This window comes from Bufo bufo, chromosome 8, assembly GCF_905171765.1.
Source record: "Bufo bufo chromosome 8, aBufBuf1.1, whole genome shotgun sequence".
NCBI classification, from domain to species: Eukaryota; Metazoa; Chordata; class Amphibia; order Anura; family Bufonidae; genus Bufo; species Bufo bufo.
Window position 1 is genome coordinate 117248364 of NC_053396.1, and position 18585 is coordinate 117266948.

The window sequence follows — 18585 nt, forward strand, 5'->3', positions numbered from 1 at the left end:
CTCAGACATGACGAAAGCTACGATTACAATAATCCCTAAAGAGGGTAAAGATCTCACGTCCTGCTCCAATTACCGCCCCATATCCTTACTCAACGTTGATCTCAAGCTTATAGCTAAAATGCTTGCCACAAGACTGCAAAGCCTCCTCCCTCTCTTGATAAATCCTGATCAAGTAGGGTTTGTTAAAGGTCGGGAGGGGAGAGACAACACCACTAAAATACTGAATGCCTTATTTTATGCTTCACATAAAGCTATCCCTCTGGTCATGATCGGCACGGATGCTGAAAAAGCATTTGATAGAATCGATTGGACATACATTAAACTGATCCTCTCGAAATTCCAGTTGCCTTTACAATACATAAATGCAGTGTTCTCTATGTATACAAGTTCTTCAGCATCCGTGTCGGTAAATGGACTCTTATCCTCTCACTTTACAATAAGAAATGGTACGAGGCAAGGCTGCCCGCTATCCCCCCTCATATTTGTCCTGGTTATGGAATCTCTCCTACAAATTCTTAGACAAGACAAGGAGATCAAAGGCTTGAGGGTCGGTTGTCAAGAATTTAAATTAGCGGCCTTCGCAGATGACTTATTGATCCTAACTACTAACCCCCATATTTCTATGCCCAGAATTCTGACAAAGCTCTCCCTATTCGGCTCACTATCTAACTTTAAAGTAAACCCCTCGAAATCCCAAATTCTCCACATAGGTCTTTCTCCCTTGAGTCTTTCCTCCTTACGAGCAAACTCCCCCTTCAATTGGCAGACCCAATTATTAACATATTTAGGTGTCAAGATTTCTCCCAAATTGTCTGAACTATTTAATTTGAATTATAAACCTCTTCTAACATCTATCCAAGCCCAAATAGACTCAATTGACTACCCATACCTTTCTTGGTTTGGTAGAAAAAACATCCTAATGTCCCTAATTATACCCAGACTTACTTACTTAATGCAAGTACTGCCTATAGAAATCCCTAAATCCTAAATCCTTCTTTGTTTCTCTAAATAAGCTCATTCGAAAATTTATTTGGAATGGTAAAAATTCCCGCATCTCATTTCTCACACTTACAAGGCCCAAAGATAAAGGAGGTATCGGACTCCCAGACCCGGAGGCTAATATGAAAGCCATACAACTCTCTCGAGTGGTTGATTAGATCAGAAATCCACCCCATAAATCTTGGCCCATAATAGAGAATGCTTTCCTGTCCTCCCCCATCAGGGCCCTCCTATTGGCCGATAAACTACCTTCCTCATTTAGTACCATCCCAAACCCTCTCATTCGCAACACATTAAAAGTATGGAAGGGTCTCTCACTTTGCTCCAAGAGTTTAAATCTGCCCTCCCCTCTTCTTCAGATAAGAGATGTTATTAATCTGGCTCCTAAAGACTTGAGAGATAGCTGTCCCCTGACTTTAAGATCTCTTGAAACTCCCATCTCCTAACTTCTAGACCCAAATGGGTGTATACTCTCTGACCCAGAAATCTGTAAAGTGCTGAACACACAGATCCATAACCCGGTCCTCATCGCTTTATCAGAACCGAATCTCTTCTCCTAGCAAAAAAGACCCTCCCTTCCAGAACTATACACTGGTTTGAAGAATTAATAAGCTGTAAGAAATATCCCTCTAAAACCATCTCCACAATATATAAAAATTTGATATCCCCCCTACAACACTCAAACCTGCAGTGATTGGTTTGTGGGAGAGAGATCTCCAGCGAACCTTGACTCCTCTAGAAATTACTAAAGCCTCAATTACCCCTCATAAGATCTCCAGAAGCATTCGTATCCAGGAGAATAGTTACAAGGTCCTTATGAGATGGTACAGAACCCCCGATATAACATGCCTTTATATACCTAATGCTACTGATGTATGTTGGCGCTGCTCCAAAACCAAAGGCTCGTTCTTTCACATCTGGTGGACATGTGAGCTAATTAATCCGTGGTGGCATAACATAATCAATCTAAGCAATCAGATTTGTCAGACTTCCTTCCCCTGCGCACCAGATTTAGCATTGTTATCCTTGGGTATGAAGGGAGTTAATTCATCTAAGTCCTCACTCTTCTCACTTTTGATAGCCGCTGCTAGACTCTTATTACCGACCCACTGGTTGTCTGCTGAAGTCCCTAACTTGGAACACTGAATAAATAGAGTAGATCAGATCTACAGAATGGAAGAAATCTCTCATTGGGAATCTCATACTAGACACACCTTTCTCCAGATTTGGTCCCCTTGGAGAGACTATAGGAACTTCTCTTAGACACCTCCCCCCATTTCAATGTTTCGGGGCCAGTACCTAAATTCCACTTCAAAGTCTCTCACGCATACATCATGTCAGTCTTATGTCAGTCTTACCTCAGTCTTACTTTAGTCAGATTTTAGTGCTATCTTAGTACCCTGTCACAAAGTTATACTAACTTATTGTTAGTGTTATGGTTCTTTTTTATCTGACACTTGCCTTTATGTGGCCATACAAGCCTCTTTTTGCATTTACAATTGCAAAGTGTGTATATGACTGTTAGCCATGAATACTGTATATGTATATCATTACATGCTAGATAACAGTCAATGCTCTTTATTATGACTTTGAATGTAAAAATTGAAAAAACAATAAAAATTGTCAATATAAAAAAAAAAAAAATCATTACATTGATAGAAGGTACTGTGCACCTTTGGAGGCAATTTTTGTTTATGATTGCATTTTACTCATTTTTAGCTAAGAAATCTTATTTTCAATTGGCCTTTATTAAAAATATTCCGTTTTTCTAAATGTGTGACTTCTACTTTCTCTTTCACTTTGTGCCGGTCATCTAATAACCATTATCTCTAAACTACTAGAGGTGATAAACACTTATTTAAGCCACATTCTTATCAGTAAGATAAGAACTGAGCTATAATGAGGGTTTATAATGTTAGAGAACAGAGATACGAAGTCCGTCAGCTCACCAACTGACAGAAAAGAGAGAAAATCCAGAGGCTGCTACTAGAGCATCTCAGCTCTGTACAGAAAAAAGGGCTCCATATTTTTTTATAAAGACCAATTTAAAAAAATGGTCCTTAGCTCAAAATGAGTACAGTGCAATAATAAAAAAACAATTGCCCTCAAAGGTGTACATAGCATTTAAATGTTTGTAGGCAGAAAATGGCTGCAGTAGTGCAATTAACCAAGCCAAACAGATTGTCCCAGGAATGAATGGAATCTGATCATATGAGGCTGTTACCAAATGGCTACAGCCAGTAGCAGAGGCGTAACATGCAGGGACATTGCTATGGTATCAAAAGATCCGGGGCCCAAGCCCCATTGCATATGTGCCAAATTCTCGGAGTAACCGCTCCCCCTTCCTACAACCCCTGGACTACAAGCACAGGACTATACAGCATTACATGCCTATTACATCCAGTGCCTCCTCTGATGTAGATGTTCTCTTTCACCATTTTCTCTATTCAGCCCATGACAACTTTTTTAGTCACATCTCATCTCTGCAGAATCTGCCACATGGACACCTTAGCAGCCTCTCTTTTTTATTATCCTCCCTAGTCTGGTGCTCCAATACTTTACTGTCTATGCTCCCCAATGCCCCCAAATACTATACTGCAGACTGCTCTCCTCTGTTACCTCTTAAAGTATACCAACCCAAACAAGATAAAGGGGACATTTATCATTTGAGATGGTGTGCATGTCACTTTTAAGTCTGGTTTTGCCTTGTGTGGGTACACCACATTTATGAAATGGTGCACGGTTTTCATGTATTTGGCGCAACCGCATTGTGCTGCATGAATTACTGTTAAAACACACACAGGGGCTGCCTGTCATCTTTTTGTGACATTTCCAAGGGTCTAATCTCATTTTTCAGCCTTAAACATACACCAATTTGAAAAGTCCTAAATGTCGCAGAAATGCTGCAGAAAACGCAGCAACCCGCAAGTCGTGCAAAATTTTTACACCATAAACCAGACGTATCTGGCTTAATAAATGTCCCACAAAATCTTTATATCCAAGGCTGTTTCTACAAAATGTTTACATGTGAGTCTCTAATAGCACTGCAGAACGTGTTTGTCATTTATATGCTTTATTTAAGTGACATTGTCTCAGAGTCTCCCCTTTGCAATGTAATACTGTGCCTTTGTGCAAAAAAATAATAATTGGTATTTCATATGAATACAGGTGGATGGAGAAAGCTGAAGGAGAGATAGTTTCCGAAAAAAAATCAAAGAATATTTGAGGTGTAACTAACGTAAGGCATCTGCAGTGCTACATTTAAATAACTATTGGAGTTAGAGTCTTCTGTCATTCCCCAAGTCTACCACTAGATGGCAATCTTTGACCACTAAAAAATGGCTAACTGCTCATGTAACGCTTCGGTGAATCTGTGTGATACGTGTACAGCTGGAATTGTGACCGGTCTTTTACCTGAGGCAATTTTAAAGGACCACTAAACATAAGATACAAGGATTATAAAAAACTAAAACTAAAAAAAAAAATAGCAATATCACTTACACACGTGTATACATGTTTGTGAATATTTAGAAAAACAAAGAGATGTAGATAAAGTAGCCTGGATGGTGACAGATATTTGATGGACTTCCTGTCAATAATGCTATAGAAGAACAATGCACATCCCTGTATCTGGAATTGCGGAACAATAGAATGCATTCAACTAGAGAGAAGCTTTTTGTCCCTATGAGATAGCTGCTGACCTATGCTTGTTTGGCTGACCCCTATGTCTCCCTATCCTCACATACATACAGTACGCATGAGCGAGTATACGGTATGTAGTGAATGGGGAGAAAGCTGCGTCCAGGCTCCTCTTATCTTGCAGATAAAAGGACGATCAGACAATTGAACCCAACTTGTCCAATCCTTACCTGCTATGACATCATCTGCCGGGGAGAGTCAGGAGGCCACAATACATATTAGATGGTCGACTAAACTTTATGATTTTAGCGGGTTTGGGTATTGTACATCTAATATGTATGCAGTTTTAAAAGGGTTTTCGGAGACTTTAATACTGATGACCTATCCTCTGATTGTGGGGACCTGACACCGGGAACCACTGCCGATCAGCTGTTTGAGAAGGCACCAGCATTCCTGTGACCTCTGCGGCCTTCTCTCAGCTTACCAAGCACAGTGCCGGACATTGTAGCGTCTGTGCTTGGTATCGCAGCTCAGACCCATTCAGTTCTATAGGGCTGAGCTGGTCATCACTGGCCTACAGAAAGCTGAGTGAAGGTCGCCCTCTGGAAATCTGTTTGAATATTAATGGGATGTCTACGGTAGACCCATTACTTGATAGCTGATTGCACCCCCTCCATGATCAACTGTTATTCCATTCAGTAGATTCCCAGATACATGGAAAGCATTCTGTTGGCAGAGTCTGTTAGGGCAAATCTCCTCTGTTACCTCTTTCATTTTAAAGTACACCAACCCATTACCCATGGGTATTATACCTCAGAGACTCTGAATAAGATCTTCTCAGAGGTTAGATGTGCTGGAGAACTACGACAGCGCCCTCCATGTCTCACTGGTTAATGATATGTGATACAGGATGGAACACCTAGACGATTTGGGATCCCTGGCGTACATACAGACATTTCTCATCTCTGTGAGCCATGGGCATCTTAGAAATATTTGGGTTCCTTCTTTTGATTATTAGGTAGCAACATATTATATGACAAATGTGTCATTTAGACATTTTGAGGGTCATTTATTAAAACCGAAGTTCTAGACGCCAGTCTTAATAACCCCGTCTAATGGCGGTGGATCCACTGAAGTTATGAAGAGGCGCCGGCCTCTACATAACTTCGGCACATCTACTGCCAGGCTAAATGTACGCCAGCTTCCTTACTGGCTTAAATTTAGACCGTTTCTAGGCCATAGAAAATTATAAATGAGTGCTGGCCCATCCCCATCACCGCCAACGCCACGGCCCCTTTTTTAGACCTAGCATGAGCAGGGAAAAGTTGCAGATTGTAGCGCAAATAACCTTTGCGATGCAATCTGTGCCAGAAATATGCCCAAAATAGGCAAATTTCTGTTAGTAAATGACCCCCATTATTTATTAATATCTCTATCTTATTGCGGATTTTCAAAACACGGATAAAGGCTGTGTGCATTCCGTATTTTACGGAACAGCTGGCCCCTAATAGGTCCTATCTTTGGCCCGTAATGCGGACAATAATAGGACATGTTCTATTTTTTTTGCGGAACGGACATATGGAAATGGAATTCATACTGAGTCATTTCTATTTTTGTGGCTCTATTGAAGTGAATACAGACCTAAAAAAAAAGAAAAGAACGGACATAGAAAAAAAATGCGTTCGTGTGCAGCCCTTAAACATAGACCACTTGGAAAAATTGTGTGTCTCCAAAGTATCACAGAAAACGTCGCAATCGGTATCTCGTGCGACCTAACCATTTACCCCCCATCTTCAGTAATCCTCTCTAATGCCACGTGGTTCAGCTATATATGCAGCCGTCCCTCCAGTTACAATATGAATTGATTCTGGGGCGACCAATTATAAGTTTAAACATTGTAACTTGAGTCATTAACTCTATGGGAAACAAATAATTGTTTTCAAAATGTCCTTACAAGAGAAAGTGAAAATGTAAGAAAAATAAGATGGATAAAGCAAGTCCTACTTATAACAGTCAGGAATAGATGATGGAAGTACATCACTGTCTATGATGAGGACAGGAGCTTCTTCAGGGTCCAGTGTAGCACCCAGTGTACTCGAAAAATGAGACTGAGCCGCCATCAACAGGAGCAACTCATCCCGGCATATGAAGGGAAGCAAAGAACATGCCGCACTGTACTGTAAAGTGCTGCTATACCAGAGAAATGGCCATGTTGAATGGTTGGATCTGAGTCTAAGGCATTGCATGCTTAGTCTAGTTTCATCTTATGATGGCCCAGAAAAAAACATTGTAAATTGATAATATTGTATCCTGAGCCAATTGTCTTTTGAGGGATCACTTTATAACATATAAATATATATACCCCCCCCACACACACATTGTGTATGACTTTAAAGGGCATCTGTCAGTAGATTTGTATACTGTATGCACTTGGCAGCTGAAGGCATCTGTGTTGGTCCCATGTTCATATGTGCCCGCATCGCTGAGAAAAATGAAGTTTTTTTTATATATGTAAATGAGCCTCTAGGAGCAACGGGGCGTTACCGTTACACCTAGAGACTCTGCGCTCTCTGCAACTGCCGCACCCTCTCGTGTGTGATGATGTTTTCACTGTCTGGTCCTGTAAATCAGGGAGAGCAGAAGTCTCTGTGTGCCGTTGTAGAGCACGGTGCTGCCATGTTTATGAAGTCTTCTCTCCCAGACGGCTGCCTCGAGTCCCTGCTCTGCTTTCTGCAGTTCCCAGCATTACATTATTCTGCGTTTTCACTCATGTAATTAATCATGGCAAATTGGGAAGATGTTTTACAATTTATAACCTTCGTTTACTGAGTATACAATATTTATGGTCAGTGAGGGACGTTGCAGCTGCAGTCGTCCTGGAGCGTGGTCTGCCGACGCCATGAGGGTCATATAAGAGGATGCAATTGTCAATTGTAGATGAGTAAAGCGATCTTCAGATTTACATCTGAAGCGGATTAGCTAAAAAATTATTTATAATATTGTATGGAGATTCATCTTCGTACAGTATTAGAGTGTATGGGCCCCGATGAGCCGAAGTCAGTTCTTCACGATGTCGCACAAGACTTTGTTGAATAACTTTGTTAATTGATTATTACAGTGAAAAGCCACTTCAAAACTTGGAACCGAACTCTGCTTCGGATCCGAGTGGTATCTTGGAACTGAAGCCGAGTTTGGTTCCAAGGTTTTTCACTGTAATAATCAATTACCGAAGTTGTTGACTTCATGAATAACTTACTTCGGCTCATAATGTACTCCATACAGTATTATAACAAAATTTTTAGAGAAAAGACTTTGGATGTAGCAACTGAAGTTGTTTCGCTCATCTCTAGTTTGTAAGCTCTAGCGGACAGGGTTCTCTGCCCCTCTGTACCAGCCTGTTAATAGTTTCATGCTATAATGTATATCTACCGTAAAGCATCTTAGATTTACAGTTGCAGTGGCAAATAATAGTAGTGATGATAATAATAGTAATAATAATAATAATAATATGGTAACAATATATATTTTTTTCATATGACCATTTTCTCCCCGCTGATGGTCATTATTGTTCGCATTGTAGCATGAAGTGGAAATCAATATGCGGGCTGTATGTGGGTGTGCTGCCATCAGAAGAAAAGAAGGTTCTGATAAGAAAAGAAAGTCTCTGCAGGTATTCATTGATCTCAGGATTTAGAAATATTACTCCAATAACAGGAATGATCTGATTTTTGTTTAGTATAGGAAAAAAACTCATTGTCTAGGCCTAGATGTAGCTAATTACAGTTTTTAGACAAGAAAGCATTCCAGTTGTACCTTTTCATGTCTGCGGGATACATTATGGCCAGTTATCATTTACATGGTAAAGTTTCTGCAGTGAAGGGAAATGCAGATTTAGGTCTCAAGTACGTGGCAAAGCTATGTGGCTGGAGCCTGTACGCTGGCGCATGGAGTCCCTATGGGTTTGTATTTCTCCATATGCAGCTGTATTGTGCCCCCTGGGACCATGTATTCTCTTCTAGAATAAAAGAAGACTGTGTGAACACAAAGCTTTCCCAAAGTTAGTTTTATTGAATGAGCCTGTATGTACATAGGCCTGCACTACTGCTGTGGAAAAAGGGAAAGCTGAGCTCTGATTGGTTGCTACTGGTAGTAGGCATTCCTATACATCAGAAGTCTCATACATTTTATTTTTTTTATTTTTTAAATAAATGGCAATGCAGCTCTATAGTGTAGTGGTTAAGATTCTTGGCTGTAATGTAGAAGGTTGTGAGTTCAAATCACTGCAGAAACTTTTCAAAAATAGAGGCTAAATTAGATTTAAATACACTGGGTGTCCCAAAGCACTGACTCCATATATGGACATAGCTATATATGGAGTCAGAGCAGGGACTCCTAAGCCGAACTAGAGTCCCGACACCCTCCCTTCTTCAGAGCAGGGGGTGTTTGGGTTCTCCCATTGACTTCCATTGTGGTCGGGTGCTCTACAGAGCACCCGAGCATCGTGAAGTGTTCTACTCGAACACCAGAGCACACAAGCACTTTGGTGCTCGACCAACACTATGATAAGCATTAGGGTACGAAAGTAAGGACTCCGAGCCCATGCTGCGGACTGCAAATAGCAGTCCTCAATGCATGAACAGGGGCCATGTGAATCCCCTTTTGCGGTGCGGACCCATTGACTTGGGTCCGCAAGATACGGCCATCTTTTGTGATGCAGAAACACAGACCCAAAAGGCTATTCAGAGGTCTTCTGATGCATGCCTCCACTCCGCAAAGGATAGGACATGTCCTATCTTTTGTGGTTACTTATTGATTGTGGACCCATTAAAGTCAATGGGACCGCATCTGTAGCACGCAGTGCACACAGCTGGAGCCCGTGTATAGCGGTTTGCAGTCTGCAATACAGGCACGGAGGCTTATGGTTGTATGAATGGACCCTTCTCCTGTACAACCTACACAAGGGAAACTGGGGTCTAATTTTCGTAAAGCATCCTGTTTATAAACTGATATATTACAAAAAATGAAACATTTAACCCCTTCAGGACATCCCTCTGTACATGTACCAGAGATGTCCAGATTTTAAAGATGGTGCTCACTCAGGAGTTGAGTGGGCATTGTAGATTCTGTATGCCCACAGTTTTACACAGCACACACCAGAAGGCATTGTCCGTGATGGGTATTAACAGTGACCATGAATATTTAACCCCTGCCCTCAATTGGGACCACAGCATCTGAGCGGTGAAACCCCGGAAGTGCTGTACTCCCGAGGCCCAAACAGTTCCCTCACATCAAGAACCAGGGAGCTGATATGGCAACCTCAGGCTTTCTGAAGACTCCAAGGCCTGCCACAGCAAAGATCCTTTGGGGTGCTGCCTGTGGTAGGGTTTCATAGGATGATAATGAATCAGTCAAACACTGCGATGGTATATCATTGCAGTATATAATAGAAGTGATCAGACAATTGCATGTTAAAATCCCCTAGGGAGACTTAAGGGAACCTGTCAAAACACATTTTAAACCGACATCATTACCTTACAGTAGCCCCCAGTGTGTTCCTAATCATGTTTTTTATTCCTCCACTGGTTGTATACTTTATAAAAACCCTGTTTTAATCAGTGTTTTCGCTATCCGCTTGAAGTCAAGGGGGCAGCGGCCTCCTGCTTCAAGTCAAGCTAAGTCCGCCCCTTACCTGTCCTCCCTTCACTGTGATTGAATCCTGCTGTGAGGCTGGGATAATGCAAGGCCTCGCCCAGCCGGTGCGCTCCTTGTCACTGTGTGATCCCGTCTACGGCTCCCGCACTCAGCCGGCCGCTTTCCTCTCTCTGCGCATGCACCTGGTGCGCGCGCATGATGAAAAAGCCTGGCACATGTGCAGAGAGAGGAAATCGGCCGGTTAAGTGCGGAAGACGGAGACGGGATCGCGCAGTGACAAGGAGTGCACCGCGCATGCCTGAGACTTGCACGATCCCAACCTTTACAGCCGGATGTCAATCACAGTGAAGGGAGGACGGGTAAGGGGTGGACTTAGCTTGACTTATAGCAAGGAGGCCGCTGCCCCCTTGACTTCAAGGTGACTCTAAGCATAGCGAAAACACAGATTAAAACAGCGTTTTTATAAAGTATACAACAACCAGTGGAGGAATGAAAAACATGATTAGGAACACACTGGGGCTACTGTAAGGTAATGATGTCGGTTTAAAGTGTGTTTTGGAGGTAAAAGGTTCCCTTTAAGTATAAAAAAGGTAAAAAGTTATTAAAAATATTTTTAAAAAAATCAAATCACCCCTTTGTCCATTATAAAAATAAACAATACAAGAAATAAAAATCATTGGCTTTGACATGTCCCAAAAATGCCTGAACCATTAAAATCTAAACATATTTATCCCATGCGGTGAATGTCATAATGAAAAAATAAAAAATAGCGGCTTCACCATTTTTTGACCACTTCACCACTCAAAAAGTTTAATAAAAAATAATCAAAAAGTCATACACACTCCAAAATGGTATCAATAAAAACGACAGATTGCCCCTAAAAAATGAGCCCTCGCACAGGTTAGTAGACAATAAACTTATGGGGGTCAGAATATGGTGATCTAAAGATATTTTTTTCCCAACATGTTTATTTTTTTAAGTATTAAAACACATGAAAAACTGTATAAATGTGGTATCGCTGTAATCAGACTGACCTGGAGAATGAACGAGACAGGTTCATTTTACCACATAAGGTATGCCGGTAAAACAAAACCCATAAAACTCTGGTCCGACAGACCTGCTATCATTTATACCAGTTCAAATCTCCATTGACCTATAGCTGTAGTAGATTTGAATTTTGGCACATAAACTGTGTGGAGATGCACCAAATTTATTACGAGGTCTGTGCTTCTTAATAAATTTGGCACATTCTGCCCCAATGTCTAGTGAAATCATCACTGGTTTGAAGAGTGGCCCTGCTATATTCGACCTCTCCCCTAGCCTGAGAACAAAGTACTATATGACAGTATTTTCATCAATTAAACTACTATATAAGAACCACTGAAAATGAGAGATTGCTTAGAAAAAGTCAAGTGCCAAATAACATAACATCTGAGCAGAACAGCGTCTTTCTCTCGGTTACAAAGCAGCTGCTCTTAAGTCAAAGCTGAGACGATGGAGCTAATGAGAATGGCCACATCTGCAGCTATTGAACTCCCCTAAGGAAACCAAACAAATCTACCATATATAAACCAGTATAACTTAAAGATCACACTTTTTCTTTAGACAAACATGCAGACAATTAGGTTAATCAGGACAGTGAACTACATTGAGCCTACTAGATCAATGGAGAGGCAATGAGAAAACCCCCCAAAACATAGGCACCGTCTTACAATATATGATACTGTAATTGAGAGCTTGAACCCTTCTACAAAGAGTAATGAGTGTGGGGTATGGGGCAGGAGAGAATGAGAAGTTAGTCTGGTTGTGTTACACATTCTAACTTTCACCTTGGCCTGAAATTAATCTAGACCAGGGATCAGTAATCTTCGGCACTCCAGCTACAACTCCCAGCATGCAAACATGCTCGGCTGTTCTTCTAACTCCCACAGAAGTGAATGAAGCATTCTTGGAGTTGTAGTTTCTGTACAGCTGGAGTGCTAAGGTTGCTGATCCTTGATCTAGACAAATGAAAGATGAAGCACACCACTGCTGACCTCTCTTACTATGGCTTCAATAGGAGCTGCATCGTCTATGAAGGAACTACTTTAGTAATTATGTGTGTATGAATAATAGTGAAAACCCTCATGAATGAAATATACAAAACCTCTTCTGTTCTGACTTTAACCTTCACAGAAGGGAACCACTCAACTTTTACATAGAGTAGGAAGAGCTACTGGGAAGCTTTACTGAGCTAAACAAGCCTGGATTCTTACTCAATTTCTGCCAGAAAACTGGACTGCAGATCTATTTTGTGTTTTTGACTCTTTTTTGCTTTTCCACACTCATGTCTTGGGTTCATTAGAGGACTATTGCAATAATAGGGGGCAGGAAATGTAGGTACATACCTGTCAGATAGGTGACACCTAGATGGAATGGTGACTTGAGACAAAGTATTATGCAGGGCATAACAAGTACATACAGGGCCGGACCAACGTGAGAAGGGGCACCCTTGTTGGGCTGAAGTTGGGTAGCGACACTTAAGGGATTGCTACGGTGATTATATATTGTGCAGGCTATACCCAGCTATACTCAGCACTATTTTAAAGAGGTTGTACCACTAATATAAATGTATCCCAACCAACAGATATCGCTGTTATTTCACTTTCACCAAATACCACCATTGATCAAAACTGTCTTATTCTAAAGTTATTAGACTACCATTGCACCCTGTAGCAAATCTGTTTTGATTAAATTGCATTGGAGCCTTGTAGTGTAGGATGCACAAATCATTGTCGTTGGCAAGAACAAGTGTCACATGTCCTGCTATCGGGAAACACCTTGTCTGCTGTGCCCTAAGGCAAAATGGGACAGCGGACACATGACAAACCAGGAAGTAGGAGTCAAGCATGGGGGATACGAGAAAGTTGAAAATTAGGTAAATATGGAAAAAAAATCCACAGAGGAATGGGAGCTAGAGTAAGTGATGAAAATAAACTTTTGAGTAAAAAGTAGTTTATGGCACAACCCCTTTAACCTATATGCCCCAACTCCAGAAATATACCCGAATTGGGAAGATACACTACTTGAGACACCACAATATGTGGGTATCTCACAAAAGTGACATTTTTGTAAATATTTTATTAGATCTTTTCGTAGGACAACACTGAAGATCTGACACTCTGATACAATGTAAAGTAGAAAGTGTACAGCTGGTATAACAGTGTAAATTTGGTGTGCCCTCAAAATAACTCAACACACAGCCATTAATGTCTAAACTGCTGGCAACAAAAGTGAGTACACCTCTAAGTGAAAGTGGCCTAATTGAGCCCATTTAGCCATTTTCCCTCCCTGGTGTCATGAGACTCTTTAGTGTTACAAGGTCTCAGGTGTGAATGGGGAGCAGGTGTGTTAAATTTGGTGGTATCGCTTTCACACTCTCATACTGGTCACTGGAAGTTCAACATGACACCTCATGGCAAAGTACTCTCTGAGGATGTGAAAAAAAGAATTGTTGCTCTACATAAAGATGGCCTAGGCCAGGGATCAGCAACCTCCGGCACTCCAGATGTTCTGAAACTACAACTCCCAGAATGCTCTATTAACTTCTATGTGAGTTGTCAGAGCAGCCGACCATGTTTGCATGCTGGGAGTTGTAGTTTCACAGCAGCTGGAGTGCCGAAGGTTGCTGATCCCTGGCCTAGGCTATAAGAAGATTGCCACCACCCTGAGACTGAGCTACAGCATGGTGGCCAAGACCATACAGCGGCTTACCAAAAATAGGTTCCACTCAGAACAGGCCTTGCCATGGTCAACCAAAAAAGTTGAGTGCACGTGCTCAGCGTCAAATCCAGAGGTTGTCTTTTCAAAATAGACGTATGAGTGCTGCCGGGATTGCTGCAGAGGTTAAAGAGGTGGGGGAGTCAGCCTATCAGTGCTCAGACCATATTCTCCACACTCCATCAAATTGGTCTGCATGGCTGTTATCCCAGAAGGAAGCCTCTTCTAAAGATGATAACCAAGAAAGCCCACAATTTGCTGAAGACAAGCAGACTAAGTACATGGATTACTAGAAACAAGATAAACTTATTTGGTTCAGATGGTGTCAAATGTGTGTGGTGACAACCAGGTGAGGAGTACAAAGACAAGTTTGTCTTGCCTACAGTCAGGCATGGTGGTGGGAAGGGATTGTCATGGTTTGGGGGTAAATGAGTGCTGCTGGCTGCGGGGAGCTACCGTTCATTGAGGGGACCATGAATGTCACCATGAACTGTGACATAATGAAGCAGAGCATGATCCCCTCCCTTTGGAAATGTAGACTCAGGGCAGTATTTCAACATGATAACGACCCCCAAACACACCTCCAAGATGACCACTGCCTTGCTAAAGAAACTGAGGGTAAAGGTGCTGGACTGACCAAGCATGTCTTCAGACCTAATCCCTATTGAGCATCTGTTGGGCACCCTCAAATGGAAGGTGGAGGAGCATAAGGTCTCTAACATCCACCAGCTCCGTGATGTCATCATGGAGGAGTGGAAGAGCACTTTCCCTTAGGGGTGTACTCACTTTTGTTGCCAGCGGTTTAGACATTAATGGCTGTGTGTTGAGTTATTTTGAGGACACACCACATTTAGGCTACTTTCACACCTGCGTTCAGGTGTCCGCTCGAGCGCTCCGTTTGAAGGAGCTCACGAGCGGTCCTGAACGCAGCCGCCCGGCCGCAATGCATTCTCAATGGAGGCGGATCCACTGAGAATGCATCCGCCTGCCAGCGCTCAGCCTCCGCTCCGCTCAGTGAGCGGACACCTGAACGCTGCTTGCAGCGTTCGGGTGTCCGCCTGGCCGTGCGGAGGCGAGCGGATCCGTCCAGACTTACAATGTAAGTCAATGGGGACGGATCCGCTTGAAGATGACACCAAATGGCTCAATCTTCAAGCGGATCCGTTCCCCATTGACTTACAATGCAAAGTCTGAACGGATCCGCTCAGGCTACTTTCATACTTAGAAAATTTTCTAAGTTTTAATGCAGACGGATCCGTTCTGAACGGATGCGAACGTCTGCATTATCGGAGCGGATCCGTCTGATGAAACATCAGACGGATCCGCTCCGAACGCTAGTGTGAAAGTAGCCTTACACTGTTATTCAAGCAGTACACTGACTACTTTACATTGTACCAAAGTGTCATATCTTCAGTGTTGTCCCATGAAAAGATAGAATAAAATATTTACCAAAATGTGAGGGCTGTACTCACTTTTGTGAGATACTGTATCATTGTGACCGACTGACATGTGAGTTGCATTATACCAGTGGTTTACCTATATACCATATTTTTTTGCAAAATATGGAGTTATATGTTGTGGCTCTAAGTGGCTTTCTTTCTAATGTTATAGGGGCATCTGTATTTGATTACGTACTATGTATAATTGCTTTGCTATTGAGAAGTATTCATTTGAATATCTTTGGCATTTTAAGGAACTTGCTTCTGAGAAATTAGCAGGAGGTCCCCTAAGCCGACAGGATTATACTTGAATTGCTTGCTATATAAATAAAAATTATTATTACTATTTTACTGAAGTGTAAAAAGAAATACATCGGTATAAAAACATCGTAGAAAATAAGGACTTACTCATAAACTGTGGTCCAACCATTTTCATTGCTTTTGGTTGCAAGAAGGCCTGTATTACCATGGTATGTCATCAATGCTAGGTTATAACCTTGGGCAGATATCCTTTTCAGCACTCCATTACTGCTGCTAGTGAGCCAGTAGACTTGTCCTCCGGGAACAACCAGCCACAAAGGCAAGCCCCCAGCATCACGTCGTATGTGAACTGAGTTTCCATTACTGCTGGTAATAGAGATTACATCCCCATCACCGTTGTATGTGAAATTGTACACATAGTCCCTAGTTATAAGATTTAAAGTGTGGAGATGCGTCCCATTGGTACTGAATTGATACAATTCTTGGTCTGCCGGAGAGGCAACTTCATACATATTCATGGCATTCAGATGAGGCTTGTTCTTAGTGACTGCTCGAATGCGTATGTTGCCAAGATCAGCTATGTACAGTGTGCCATCTGGAGAAACAGCTAACGACGAGGGCGCTTTCAGTCTGGCGTCTTTTGCAAATCCACCGTCACCTATGGGACAAATAGTATCAAATGCATTAATCTGTAAATTGCACACATTTTAATTTCTATGGAGAACAGTCTATAAACATAAGACATTTAATATTCACGGGCCAGTTTAAAAAGCATTACTTCAGATGGTATAATTTTAAGTGTGAATCAGCAAAGATTAGCATTATTATACATTTATCTCAGCAATCCTCATTTCTGAAGATTCAAGACCCCGCTGGTTTAAAAATGGTTTGTTTGTTTTTTCCTAGCTACATGTGCGGTGCCAGGACATCTGCCGTATTTCCCTACACAGCAATCTCCTCAATGTATTACTGCAATTGCATGTAAATAGAGATTTGTTTGTGAGGGTTAGCAAAAATGGACTGCTATCCTCGTTTTTGATGTTTAACTAAAGATGGATAACTGCTAAGGGAAAAAAAAAAAAAAGATATAGGCCCAGACACATCAAGACCGACATCTGCTATGCCGGTCTTGATGGGCCCCGAGTTGCCGCAGAAGCCATGCAATTTATGATGAGGTGCAGGCCACGTATCCTATTTGTAAAACTAGCGAGGTCAATGTAAAATGCTGATTGCTCCTAGAAGAGTCACAATGGCATTAAAATGTTGCAAATCCTGAGGATTCCTGCCAAAAACAGGAATAGTGGGGAATAATACATTTCCCCCATAATCTGGTATGGAAAAATACTTTTTAGTTGAGATGAGCAGATCACGAGGGTTCTGCTGCTGAGACTCCCAATCTATTGCGGAACACTTATTTTCCCTGTAGCAATGCTGAAACGTAAAATAAAATACTGAGTGACTACTGAATGAGTGAGGATCCAGTCTGGTGGATTCTACACTGTGCCTGGCATTCTTCAGAAAAGGACTCTTGGGAGAAGAATTATGAGCGGATATCTGTCAGTCAACTGCTCTAAGCCAATCAGTAGAGACAGAAATATTCTCAGCAATACTGATTGGCTGACAGACAAAGCTTCCTCCCAAATGTCCTTTTCTGTTAGATGCCAGGCACACTATACAGGGACTCAGCACTATTAGATGACTAGTATGTAGAAAAGGGGTTGTTTAAACCGTGCAATAACATTACTGACAGTCTTAACAAACATTAGGTGCACCTTCCACCACATATTGATAGCATTGACATATTCTGCAATTAATCAATGACTTTAATGAGCTATTGCCAGAACAAGGTTTTTTTATTTCCAAATCCTTCGATTTTTTTTCCCTTTAAACTCACTACATGTTTTATGTCAACTCGTGTCAAATCATTTTGTTCTCACTAGACTTGGTTGACCTGAGGATCAGCTGTGAAACCGCGAAAAACTATGGATGTCTGAATGGACCCTTAGCAGGATTATTTATCTGTATAGCATATTATGTTATTATTTGGGCATAGTGTATGGGAGAAGCGCTATATGGTGGAGTTACTGGTGTGTGCAAGGTTTAACAACATTATTGGTGTGTAACGTGTAATAGATCATATTTTTTGTGTATAATGTATGATGTTCACGCTTTTATTTCTTGCACATTATGATAGCAATATCAACTTATACTCTAAAGTCATTATTCATGATAAATGGCTATTTTTTCTCATGGTAAACTAAGCATCAGCAGCAAGGAGTTAAAGGGGTTATTCAAACCCTATAATGCCCCCCAAAATGCCAGGGCACCTCATACAGGTAATACTTAGCACGCTCCCGGCACCCACATCACTGATGCCCACACGGCCACCACTGCATCCCCCCCGTCACATGAATGAAAACATCCAGAGATGTGGGGGGTAGTCAATAGCAGGCCACAAGTTAGGGGGCCCAATTCAGATTCCTGCTATGGGGCCAAATGATTTCTATGTACGCCCCTGTTAAAACAGTCAGTGTCTGGTCAGTGATTTCCATCAATGATTGTGAGACAAAACCAGGAGTGCAGCCTCCTCAGAGATAAGGTATAATGGAAATATTTGCACTTGTTCTGTGTTTCTGACCTGCTCCTGGTTTTGGCTCACAATCACTGATGGAAAACACTGAGCAAACACTGACTGTGTGAATGAGGCCTTAGTAAGGGATGCAGAAAGCCACATTTAACCAAGAGCCGAATAAAGAACTGCAACTCATTATCATTCAAGTAAAAAGTTTACTAAATTGAGTGTTTTCAAAATTACCTCTGGAAATGTGAATACACA

At 41.7% G+C, this 18585-nt stretch overlaps 1 protein-coding gene across 1 annotated transcript in view; it reads right to left on the minus strand.

Annotated features, from left to right (window-relative positions):
* TENM1 (teneurin transmembrane protein 1) overlaps positions 1-18585 on the minus strand; it is an 840365-nt gene that overhangs the window by 32286 nt on the left and 789494 nt on the right. The window contains 1 exon segment of the mRNA XM_040405386.1: positions 15897-16407. Coding sequence (XP_040261320.1) covers positions 15897-16407 — 511 coding nt within the window.